The sequence below is a fragment of the Lutra lutra genome, chromosome 7 (genome assembly GCF_902655055.1).
Source record: "Lutra lutra chromosome 7, mLutLut1.2, whole genome shotgun sequence".
NCBI lineage: Eukaryota > Metazoa > Chordata > Mammalia > Carnivora > Mustelidae > Lutra > Lutra lutra.
In genome coordinates this window covers 32,855,077-32,868,224 of record NC_062284.1, presented here as the reverse complement: position 1 = coordinate 32,868,224, position 13,148 = coordinate 32,855,077, and the positions used below count along the sequence as shown (strand labels likewise).

At 36.0% G+C, this 13,148-nt stretch overlaps 1 protein-coding gene and 1 pseudogene across 9 annotated transcripts in view; one reads left to right on the top strand and one right to left on the bottom strand.

Moving 5' to 3' along the window:
- The window catches only part of MYO9A (myosin IXA), a 283,068-nt gene that overhangs the window by 160,929 nt on the left and 108,991 nt on the right, over positions 1–13,148 (bottom strand). For all 9 annotated transcript variants that reach the window (XM_047735391.1, XM_047735390.1, XM_047735387.1 and 6 more), the window contains 2 exons: positions 11,731–11,852; positions 5,150–5,291 (listed from right to left, as the gene is read on the bottom strand). In XM_047735391.1, the coding sequence (XP_047591347.1) occupies positions 5,150–5,291; positions 11,731–11,852 (264 nt within the window). The remainder of the gene's footprint in view (positions 1–5,149; positions 5,292–11,730; positions 11,853–13,148) is intronic.
- Positions 12,786–12,884, top strand: LOC125105804 (uncharacterized; annotated as a pseudogene).

The following is a 13,148-nucleotide window of genomic DNA, read 5'->3' as shown; positions in this document are numbered from 1 at the left end:
ATGAAATCAAAAGATCAGTTTTGTGCAAGTGAAGTTTGAGATGGTGAGGATAACGATAGCGGCAAGTAACATTTATTGAAAGGTAATATGTGTGTGGCACTCTTCTGAGCACTTTACATGTGTTTTCTCATTTAAGCTTATTTCATCCACCTATCAATTGCTTGAGATAGATATTATTATTACTCCTATTTTATACATGAAGAAACTCAGTCATGGAGAAGTTAACTATCCTGGCCCCTATAACACAGTAAGTAGAATAGGGATTCAAAGACAGCCACTCATTATCACTATACCGTATCTGCATACAGACATCAAGAAAGCAGATGAATATATATGCCTAGGAGGCCTACAGAGACTGCAGAAAATATACATATTACCTAAGGACTGTAAATAGACAGTACACACCACTTGCCGATAGGGGATGGAGGGGATTTAACAGAAGAAAATGGGTTAAAATATCCCACAGAAAGACAAGGAGAATAAAAAGTTTACACTCAGTGGAAGAATGTTCCAGACTGATATGTATAGAGTAGGCATTTGGCTGTAATCGCACCCAGATAAGAGGATTAAAAGTTGGTAAGTACATCACTCAGAGTTGGTGCAACTTGACATAACAGCTCTTTAACTCAGAATTCTATGAGGAGCATGTCTAGTATGATGTTTTCCAGAAGGCAGTTTGGACTTCTTTAGGGGTTTCCTTTCCTAGTCTTTGTTCTCCTAAGAAGAGGAGAAAAGGAGAAACAGGCCAGGAATCTTGGTCCTTGGCTTGTCCCTTAACACCCTTTGAGCAAAAGTATATATTATAAAAGTTAGTAAAACTGATAAAAATTTTCAAATCCAAATCACCACCACCACCATCACTGGCTAATACTTACCAAGGGCAAATAAGACGTCAGGCACTAAGTTAAGCACTATACATAACTTATTCAATTCTAACAATTACTTAATAAGGTAGAATAATTACAAACCATAATTTACTGATAAGTAAACAGAAAGATAATTGCCAAAGGTCAAACATAGTAAGTACTACAGGAACTGAAAATTGTCTGTTTTATACCAAAGACCATTCCATCCTATTAATAACTATACTGTACAAAGTAAAATTCTAGAATTTTTTCCCATGATGGGTGTCAAATGTTGATGGAAACCTTTATTTTCCAAACGTAATGGTCTCATCTGTCTTTATAGTTCCAGACTTCTAAGTGTATTTCATAAACTAATCATATCATTCTTCTTGGAAATTTTCTCTTGGTTTCTATTAACAATACATTTTGTGATTTACTACTTACCATATTTGATATTCTTGGGGTTTGGTCTTTTGTACTCTTGGAAAAATTTTCACTCAATCATCTTACATCAGGTGATCTCAACCGTAGTAATGGCTTTAAACACTATCTATATGACGAGGCCCAATCTGTATTTCCAACTCAGATCTTTGTTGTTATGTCCGAGACCCATTTCTACACCTTAAAGGTATCTCAAACTTAAAAGCAAATGCATAAGACTAGTATTACTTCAATGTTTGGAAGCATTTGCCAGGGAAACCATACAGGCCTGGAATTTCCTCTATGGGGAAGTTTAAACTGCTGATTCAAATTATATGACAGAAATAGGCGTCTCAGCTTTTCCTGTATTTCTGGTGTCAGTTTTGATGTGTGATTTTCATGGAATTCTCCATTTTATCTATGATGTCAAATTTATTGGCAAATATGTTGAGACCCTTCTTAACATCTGTTGAGTATATAGTTAAGTCCTCTTTTTCTTTTCTGGCATCTATTTTTAAAATCTTTTTTTCTATTATAGATTATTTCTATTACTTTTTTTCATTTTATTTTATTCTATTATCTTTTATCATTTTCTGTTACCTTTTCAAGGAATAAATATTTGGCTTTGTTAACTTCTCTACTGCATGTCTGTTTTCTATTGCATTAATTTCTAGTCTTCCCTTTATTATTTCCCTCTAATTTGAAGGGGGGGTTAATCTGCTGTTCTTTTTTCAGTCTCTTGAAATGGAAGCTTAGATAATTACTTTCAACCATTCTTCCTAATGCATGCATTTAAAATTATAAATCATTGCTTTAAATGCATCCTACCAATTGCTACAGATTCTGCAAATTTTAGTATGTTGCATTTTTATTAATGCTCACTTTTAAATCAGCACTATAGGAGCACATAGATGACTCAAATGGTTAAGTGTCTGCCTTCAGCTCAGGTCATGAGATCAAGCCCCATGTAGGGCTCCTGCCCAGTGGGGAGCCTGCTTCTCTGCTCTTCCCTGCTGGTGTTCACTCTTGCTATCTCTCTGTCTGTCTGTCTATCTGTCCCTCTCTCTCTCTCAAATAAATAAATAAATATAATCTTTAAATATAAATAAATAAATAATAAAATTAGCATTGTGATTGTGATTTCTTTTTTGACTCATGGGTTACATAGAAGACTTGTGTTTAAACATTCAAAGACTGTCTAGCTATCCTTATGATATGCCAAGTAGGTCAGTTTTTAATAATGCTATTCAATTTTTTAGTTTTTACTCATTTTGCATCTTATTCTGTTAGCTACTAAAGAGATATATATTAAAATCTACAATTAGATGGATTTTTCCAGTTCTTCTTTTATTCTCCCTTTGGTTTTTGTATAATGAATCCAAACAGTAAGTACATACAACTTTTGATGTTGTGTCTTCCTATCAAACAGGTTCCTTTTATTTTTATGAAATGTGCATCTTTAACTTTATTAATACTTCTTGCTGTAAAATCTACCTTGTCTGCTAATAATTTCTTTTACTTAGGGTTTGGGTGATATAATTTTTTTCATCCTTTTACTTTCTATATATACTTTTTCTCTCTATATATTTTTTCCATTCTTTTACTTTCAACCTTTCTAAGGATGATTAATCACAGGCACAAGTGTATATACTGTATGATTCCATTTACCTGAAATGTAATAACAAGTAAAACAGGATAAAAAATGAGGGTAGTGGTTACCTCTGTGTCAGGGAGAATGAGCTAGGAAGGGGCATGACAAATCTGTACACTTAGGATTTATGCACCTCATTGTATGACTTCATAGCTCAAGTTTTCTTGTTTTTGTTTTAAACTACATTTTCAGGGGCGCCTGGGTGGCTCAGTGGGTTAGGCCGCTGCCTTCGGCTCAGGTCATGATCTCAGGGTCCTGGGATCGAGCCCCGCATCGGGCTCTCTGCTCGGCGGGGAGCCTGCTTCCTCCTCTCTCTGCCTGCCTCTCTGCCTGCTTCTGATCTCTCTCTGTGTCAAATAAATAAATAAAATCTTTAAAAATAAATAAATAAAAAATAAATAAACTACATTTTCAAAATATTTTTTAAAAAAATTGAGATATAACTAACATGTAATGTATAAGGTGTATAATGTGCTGATTTGATACATTTATATACTGCAATAGAACTACCACTATAGTATTAGCTAACACCTCCATCAGGTCATATAACTATCATTCCTTTTCTGTGGTAAGAACACCTAAAATCTGTTCTCTTAAGAACTCTGAAGACAATGCTATTATCACAATGTTGTTTTAATCGCAATGCTGTGCATTAGATCTCCAGAATTTACTCATCTTCTAACTGCAAGTTTGTATCCTTTGCCCAACATTTCCTCAATTCTCCCATCCCACAGCCCCTGGGAACTATCATTCCACTCTGTTATTCTTAATGTTTGTTCTAAAATCTGTTCCTTTCTGTCTCTTCCATCTCAGAAATAACACCTCAAATTCACCCATCAGCTATAGCCAGAAGTCACTTAGCTAGGATACATCAATCAGCCTCTACCAATTATACCTCCAAAATATATCTCATAATCATCTACATCTCCTCTATCTATACCGCCACCCGTGGTTCAGTTTACCTTAACATTTCACCTCAACTATTTTAAAAAGCTCCTAATTTATCTGCCAGCTTCTACTCTCATCCTCTGCTGTTCCTTCTCCTCAAAGCAATCAAAGCAATCTCTTAAAAACACAAATCACAGCCTGTTTAAAATCTTTTCGTGGTTCCCCATAATAATTTCAATAAAAACCAGACTCCTTTAACTTGGTCTAAAAGCCATGAAGAATTAATTTGCTATTCATTCTCTAAATTTGTTTCATGCCACTACTTCCCTTGCTCACCATAATCTAGTAACACTGGCCTGTTTTCAATTATTTTAACATACTTATTCTCTATCTCATGGCCTGGAATATTCATCATCCCAGCTCCTCACCAAGGTAACACTTGCTTCAGGTTAACCCTCAAAACTTAAGTTCTCAGAGAGGTATTCATGGATCTCCAAATTCTAATTCCACTATTTCACTACTTTCTTTCCTAGGACTTGTTCATTTATTTGTGGCAATATCCCATTTATCTATATTACACACACACACACACACATATGTATATACGGAGCCAAGAACATGTCTTCCTGGTTCATCACTACATCGTCCCAAACACCAAGCACAGGGTCTGACACATAGTCTGTATTTAACATACAGACTAAGTCAATCAGTGACAAATGAAAGAGTGCTTTTAATTGTGACTTTCACCTCAATACCCAAGAGAAAATATATTGCTCTACTACTCTCCATACCATCACTGCCTTGCCTGGGAAACTACCAAATGACAATCTTAAATATCAAGTGGTTGAAGGGTAACCGGCTCACTAATTACAAAAAAGAAATGGCCACAATTCTGAAGATTCTCCTCCACAAGAGTTAAAAGCTTCAATATATTCATTAGGAGTGCAAGCTCACAAATACCTAATGGTGCATAAAGACATGAAGCCTCTGTTAAGTCTCATGGATGAGAAGTGAAAAAGTAAACTACATAATGAAATACTTGGTTCAAGATATATTATCTCTATTCTTCAGATTAAAAAAAAAGAAGAAGAAACGATTAGAAGGGACTGGGACTGATCCTGAGCTTATCTGTAGGAGGAAACCAACACCAGTCTTATGTGAATAAGACTGTAATATGTTGCAAGGTAGAATCTGAATGTTAGCAGTACCTTTATAAAATGTCTCCGTCTCCAACTGTTACTGATCAAGAGCCTCCATAAACTGCACAGAAGGCACTGTGACTGGGACGATGATATAGTAGAGAACACTTTCACCCCTAAGGCACATCAATGAGAAATTTACTGACCTTGACCCCATACTTCACTTTCCCAGCGTAATGCTTTATGATGAAAGCAGGCTCCATCACGGCTGGAAACTCAATGTAAGAATTCTCTTCATGCTGATGCTTAAATTTATCTAGCAATGTTTGATTTGTGGCCTGTGGAAAGCTGCATTAAAAACAAAAAGCAAAACACTAAAGAAAAATGCAGTTGTTAATACAGTCTCTTTTTTTAATACATTATAATTACACTGCCATCTAACACATTTATAGCAAATTACAATGAGTTTTCACTTATACCATCTAATCTGATTCTCTTAACAAGCTGAAAAGGGAGTGTAAGAAGGACTGGTGTTCTACAGATGAGGGATCAAAAGTCCCAATTTGCCCAAACTCACACTCTCCGAGCAGCAGAACTATGAAAGGAACTCGGGTCTGCAGGTATTTAGCTCAGATCGCACCCTGTGGCACTTCTGTAAAACCAACAGGATAATAAAACTCAAGTGATACTTTGTTTGGGGCCAAGAACTTCCAAACAGAAAATGCTCTCTCAATTTGGACAGGTCTTAAATCCATAGTCATTTTCTGTTTTCCTGTTTCTTCAAACATAAATTAAGTAGCAATTTTCTCACCTGTACCAGTAACTACATAATTTTATATCTATTATTATTTCAAATATGTCTCAATGGTTTATACCCATTGATGAGTATTTCATATCTAGAGATAACTCAAATGATCCTATTAAGAAATAATTACATGATAGCAAATACAGGAATATAAAAGTTTAGGGGCCACCTGGATGGCTCAATTGGGTTAAGCATCTGCCTTCCGCTCAGGTCATGATCCCAGGGGCCTGGGATCGAGACCCTCCTTGGGCTCCCTGTTCAATGTGGAGCCTGCTTCACCCTCTCCTCCCCATTCATGCTCTCTGTCACTATCTCTGTCTCCCTCACTCAAATAAATAAATAAAATCTTTAAAAAATCCAACTCTTGGCTTCAGCTCGGGTCATGATCTCAGGGTTCTGGGATTGAGCCTCACGTCAGCTCTGCGCTCAGTGCAGTCTGCTTGTCCCTCTGTCTCTTCTCCTCCTCCTCCTCTCTCTCAATCTCTCTAATAATAAATAAATATTTTTGTAAAGAAAAGTTCCAAAAAGAAAAAAACCACTAGTGGTTGGGAATAATGGAAAGATTCAAAGAAGGGGGCGCCTGGGTGGCTCAGTGGGTTAGGCCGCTGCCTTCGGCTCAGGTCATGATCCCAGGTCCTGGGTTCGAGCCCCACATCGGGCTTTCTGCTCAGCAGGGAGCCTGCTTCCTCCTCTCTCTCTGCCTGCCTCTCTGCCTACCTGTGATTTCTCTCTGTCAAATAAATAAATAAAATCTTAAAAAAAAAAAGATTCAAAGAAGATATAGGAGGCAATTATGAACTAAATGTTAAAGGCTGGGTAGGAGTTTCAAATAGAGGAAATATCACTGATGGAAAAAGGAGAAAGCAAGTATCTTTTAGAAAATAGTTTCACTTAATCAGAGTTGAAATAATGAGAAATAATGTGACATGAGGTTGCAAAGATGCTGAATACAAAATCTGATGTGTAGAAATGATTCCAAAATCACAACGAAAATAATTGTGTTTTATGTATTAGGATCAGGAAGGAGAATGGCCTTTGGTGTCAGAGAGTCATAGTTCAGATTACCAGTTCTATATGTGACCTACAGCAAGCTTTAAGAACTAGTTTTCCATAAATGAGTACAATGAGGTATTGCAGTGTTAACAGAATTAAATAACACTAGTAAAAACATCTAACACTAGCTGGCATCCTTATAGGGAGGACATAAATGTTACCTACTTTATAACATTGCCAATATTGCCATCTTCCTATTCAACTTCCTATTCAACTAGGTCTGCTTTTGCATTCAAATACTATCCCTTCCTCAAAACATCATCACCATCCAGCTCTCTCTGTCCATTCCAGAACTCTAAAGCCATTCTAGAATGGACTGTTAACTCTTGCAATTTGAAACAAAGAGTACAGCAACAGCCTCCACAGTAGTCTCAGTACTCTAATCTTACCTTGTTTTAAGTCACCAAATCAAAATATCAAAATTTTCCTATAATACTGCTTTAATCATGTGCCTCCCCTACTCAGGAAAATTTATGGTTCACCAAGGCAAAGTGACCAAATCCAAGCTCCTAAGCCTAGACCCAATTCAACCTCTGCAAACTTATGCCTTACCACTTCACAGCAGGACACTTTTCTTCAGGAAGGATACTCATTTCATTGTCTCTAAGTAATCTTCTGAGTAAATGAAGAGCTTGTGATTTATTTTTCTCTTACTTTCAAATGGAGAAAAGAGATTTTCAAAGGAAGACATATATGAGAACAGTTTTTATTCCAAACAAGGGAAGATGGAAAGAAAAGCTCTCCATATGTCCTATATTCAACAAACACTTGTGGATACACACTACAATATCAAGCATAAGAGCTTGGAACAGAGAAATTATTGTGCACTTCAAAGCTCTTCCATCTAGTGTTCCCCAAAGGGTATCTGCCAGGATAGTCTTAGTGTTTCCATGCTTCTTTCTGTGTTTCTTTAGCTTTCAAAAATACCAATACCTAGGGGCGCCTGGGTGGCTCAGTGGGTTAAGCTTCTGCCTTCGGCTCAGGTCATGATCCCAGGGTCCTGGGATGGAGCCCCACGTTGGGCTCTCTGCTCAGCAGGGAGCTTGCTTCCCCCTCTCTCTCTGCCTGCCTCTCTGCCTACTTGTGATTTCTGTCAAATTAAAAAAAAAAAAACTTATAAAAAAAAATACCAGTACCTAGACCCCATTCCTGTGATTCTACTGAAGTGATGCTAGGGTGATGATCAGGACTATCTCCACATTACTCAGGTATTTCTTAGGACCAGACAAGACTAACAAAATGCTGTCCTAAATGAATGCTCTGGTCTTAATTTCATTTTGTTAAAAGAAGACTGGGGTAGATGTCTGAGATTCTGCATTTCTAAGAAGCTTCAAGGTGCTGCCAGCACTCACATTAAGAGATCATACTTTGAATACTGAAGGAAAGACTGGTAACACTCCTAACATCCTGCTCATACCTAACTTTGCTTATTCTACTCCTTCCTAAATTTCATGCTACATCCTTTACAATCAAGCTTAAATAACTTGCCCAAGGTCAAACTTGCCCAAAGCCAAGAGATAACAGAGACAAGATTAAGCAAGACTTCTGATCTCAAACCCATGCACCTAAAGCACGGAATGACATAGGAATCCTGCTAAGGATATATTTCACGTTATATATTCCCTATAGAAAAAAAACAGTTGTTAGAGGAAAACTAGTCTAAGTGGTTCCCAAAATAGCTCTTCCTAAATGTGACTAATTTATTTTCTGTCCAACTTTGGCAGAGAGAAAACATTTCATGCCTTTGTATCTTCTGGGATGTTAAAGCATAGAGCAAAGTGGTCCATTTACCAGAGGAGGTAAAAACAACAGGACTGACACATAAAGTGAAGAAAATAATAATAGAATTTATAAAAAGTCTTCATATAGAATATAGAAGAATATATAGAATATATAAGACTGAATATAGAAGCATAATTGAAGGGACAATTAAGAAGTTACTCAGTCCAGGAGTACCTGGGTGTCTCAGACAGTTAAGTGTCTGCCTGGTACTCAGGTTGTGATCCCAGAGTCCTGGGATCAAGCCCCACATAGGGCTCCCTGTTCACCAGGGAGTCTGCATCTCCCTTTCCCTCTGTCGCTCCCCACCACTCATGCTTGCGCTCTCTCTCAAATAAATAAATAAATAAATAAAATCTTTTAAAAAATGGTTATTCAGTTTAGTCTCCTACCAACAATACCCTGACAAATGATGCAAAAGAATTACTATAATAGGAATTTTTTTTAAATTCTAACTCTGCCATTTATTATCTTTATAATATTGATACATTGCTTAACCTCCCCACACCTGGGCTTCCTCATCTATATTTTTTTTTATTTTCTACTTTTTTATAAACATATAATGTATTTTTATCCCCAGGGGTACAGGTCTGTGAATCACCAGGTTTACACACCTCCTAGCACTCACCATAGCACATACCCTCCCCAATGTCCATAACCCCACCACCCTCTCCCGAACCCCCTCCCCCCAGCAATCCTCAGTTTGTTTGTAAGATTAAGAGTCTCTTATGGTTTGTCTCCCTCCCAATCCCATCTTGTTTCATTTATTCCTTTCCTACCCCCTAAGCCCCCCATGTTGCCTCTCTACTTCCTCATATCAGGGAGATCATATGATAATTGTCTCCCTGATTGACTTATTTAGCTCAGCATAATACCCTCTAGTTCCATCAATGTTGTCGCAAATGGCAAGATTTCATTTCTTTTGATGGCTGCATAGTATTCTATTGTGTGTGTATGTGTGTGTGTGTGTGTGTGTGTGTGTGTGTGTGTATACCACATCTTCTTTATCCATTCTTCTGTTGATGGACATCTAGGTTCTTTCCATAGTTTGGCTATTGTGGACATTGCTGCTATAAATATTCGGGTGCACGTGCCCCTTTGGATCACTACGTTTGTATCTTTAGGGTAAATATTCAGTAGTGCAATTGCTGGGTCATAGGGTAGCGCTATTTTCAACTTTTTGAGGAACCTCCATGCTGTTTTCCAGAGTGGTTGCACCAGCTTGCATTCCCACCAACAGTGTAGGAGGGTTTATAATAGGAAATTTTATTACCTTATAAAATAGCTGCTAATCAGCTCTAATGATTAGAAAGTTCTTTCTTACACTGAGCCCAAAATCTGTCTCACTGTAATTTCTGGCCACATGGCTTCCCCACAAGAACTTCTGGGTAATGACAAAGTTGATATTCTCTTATTGGGCAATATTTATTATGTGAGGTAGCAAATGACCAACGAAATACAGTCTTTGTATAGTAAGATGTGAATTCAAAATATTTTACATAAGGAATGACAGGCCAGATAAGAACCCTTTCCTCTATTCATGTTTTAATTATATACTTAACTATCTCAATTGTTGCTCACAACCACCTTAAGATATATAGCAAACAGAATTATCATTTCTCATAATCATTTCCTTTTTACATGCAAAAAACTAAGAACAAAGAATATTCAGAGATTGGCTAAAGGTAGTTAATAGGGATGGAATGCAACCCTGAACTTCTGACTCCATAGCCTATTACAGAGAAACATTATAGGACAATACTTCAAGCACAAGCTAATTAGTCAGAAATGCCTGGAGTATCTGAATCTCAAATCCATCACTTATTACCTATATGATCTTTATTTAAACTTGCTTAAACTTTGTTCTTTTTGTTATCATAAAATACATGATACATGTTGGAGAAGCCTACCTTCTCCAACTTCTCCAACATGACCCTAAACCATCAAAGAAACAGAACTACTCAATATTTTGACACCAACCATAATAGTTCTCAACACTGAGTATCAAAATCATCTACGAAGCTTTCCAAAATAAAATACACCAGACTTAAGCTATGTAACTAGTTAAGAGCCACTAACCTTACTATTTTATAAAGGATAATACATGTTTTGGGGCATACAGAGCAATATAAAAAAACTTTTACACAACTTAGTACATAAAATATTTTTGTGTTAATTGCACTTTAATTCATTTAGATTAATGGAAATAGACTGGTGATAGAGTCAGTAGATGTAACTGTTAGCATTCTCCTTTTCAATATATTTTGCATTCTACCATATTATTTTATATTTTTAGGTAGCAATTTCTATATGCCTATGGCATATTAATAGGGTGACACACAACTTACCATACAAACCAGAATATCTGGGAATAAAAGTAGGTACCGTTAATAACTAAACTGGACAACAGACACAAACTTTAGACTGTCCCATTCAAAACTGGTGATGTATGGTCATCCCACCTATGATAGCGAATCCCCAGTACTTTCTATCTTACTTCAATGCATATAATATTTATAGTTAAAAATCAAACAATCTAATTCAGTTACTTAGTATTTTACTAAAGAGTGACAGAAAACTCACTCTCCATCACTTCAGTTTCTCCAGTTCTAGACTTGCCATCTTCTAGGATAATTTAACTATAAATAGTACTTTACAGAGCACTAGAAACACTGTAGAGGATGCTCTATGACGTCTCATTTCTAAAGCTTATATACATGTTTGGTATACTACACAGTGCTAACAAAGGATGTCAAATACTTGGCATATGTTGCTACTTTCCACCTGCACATCTGTGGCAGACATCACTAATCTAACATGATACTCTTTTCTGCTAAACATGAAAACTACAAACACATCTCATATAAAACTCAATTCAAAAAGAGAGGAACATGCAACAATAAAAAAATATGCCAACAAATTTAACATCAAAGTAACTCTGTAGAAGAATCTGGAAAAACTCAAGTAAAAATTCAATATTAAGGTTCACCCAATTTTCCTAGAAACATATACACACAATAAAATACACACAAGGGAAACTTTGACTCCTTATTTGAGTATGTAAGAAGAAAATTAAAAGGACATGAAAAGCCCAAATGAAAAGAACCACACTTTTGACTGAAAGGTACTTGCTGAAAGAATCATACTCACTTGCTTTCTTCATCCAAAAGATGGAGCAGACCTGTTGGCTTCTTGCTAATAAGATTTATACAACAGGTATTATCAATATAATCTATATTGTGCCAGCTGATACCTTCAGTTCTATACTCCTCCTAGGAAATAAATTCACAATTTATACATCGTGCAGAAAATAATAGGTATATGATAATAAAGACTGAAAAGCTTTTGCCAGGCTTAAAAGAACAAAACTTTTCCCCTTTAGGTCATTAATCTACACAATGGAAGAATGCATAATTTCGGTTATATAAAACCTTAATACAGTATACGTCTATTTTCATCAAAAAGTACATACAATCAAATTTTTTTGTTACCATGCTATTTGTATGCCACCCAGGTGAAAATTGAGAGCTGGATTTGTTTTAGCCACACTATCTGAGGAACTGCACTAAAGAAAAATATAAAATGAAGAAGCCTAACTTCTCCAACATGACCCTAAACCATCAAAAAGGACTGAGTATTTGTTGGATTATCAATAACGAATTTAATGAAACAGTATCTGGGAAAAGTAAAAGCCATCATCTCCAGTGATCACTGAAATTGGAATATGGAATTCATACATACTGCGTTTGATAAAATAAAACCCTGGGGGGGGGGGAACCCTTAAAATATGTTTTAAAAAAAAGTTTCAAATCCAAGATTTTAAAAAATGAAAGCTAAGGCATTGAACAACTATTCAACAACTATTAAGCCCCTATTACAGTTGTTTATTTTTCTGTGTACTGAGAAATAATCTTATATTTATCCTGGTGATGCTTTTAAACTGTTTTTCAAAACAAGGCCCCTGACAATCTCAAAAAGATGTTTCTACATTGCCAGAATATTTATAGGCACCAAGTAAATACCCCAGTCGGCTGATGTCTTTAGAATGCACTGATAATTTTCATGCACTTCTCTACAAATATGGTGGTTTTGCAAATTAGTGATTTTGTGATTTTTATCATTCTTTGGGTATTATTATTATTATTACTATCATTCTGTAAATAAGACTGGTGCAATATAAACTGTAGTTACTCTAACCGGGAAAAGTGCTCACTTCAGGAGCACATATATTAAAACTGGAAGATTAATTAACATGGCACCTGTGCAAGGATGACATGCAAATTTAGGAAAGGTAAATGATTAATTCTTTCCTTTTAATTAGTAAATTCACAAGAAAATAATTGCTATATAAAGGTCACCCCGTGCAGTAGTAAGAATGTTTTTTTGTCCTGTTTCTTTTTTTTTAAATTTTTTTATTTTATTATTATTTTTTTTTACTAACATATAATGTATTATTTGCCTCAGGGGTACAGGTCTGTGAATCGTCATGTCCTGTTTCTTCTATCTGTAGCATGGTTAACAAGCATATGGATTCTTATAGATGTTAATACAACAGTCCAAAATCCTTC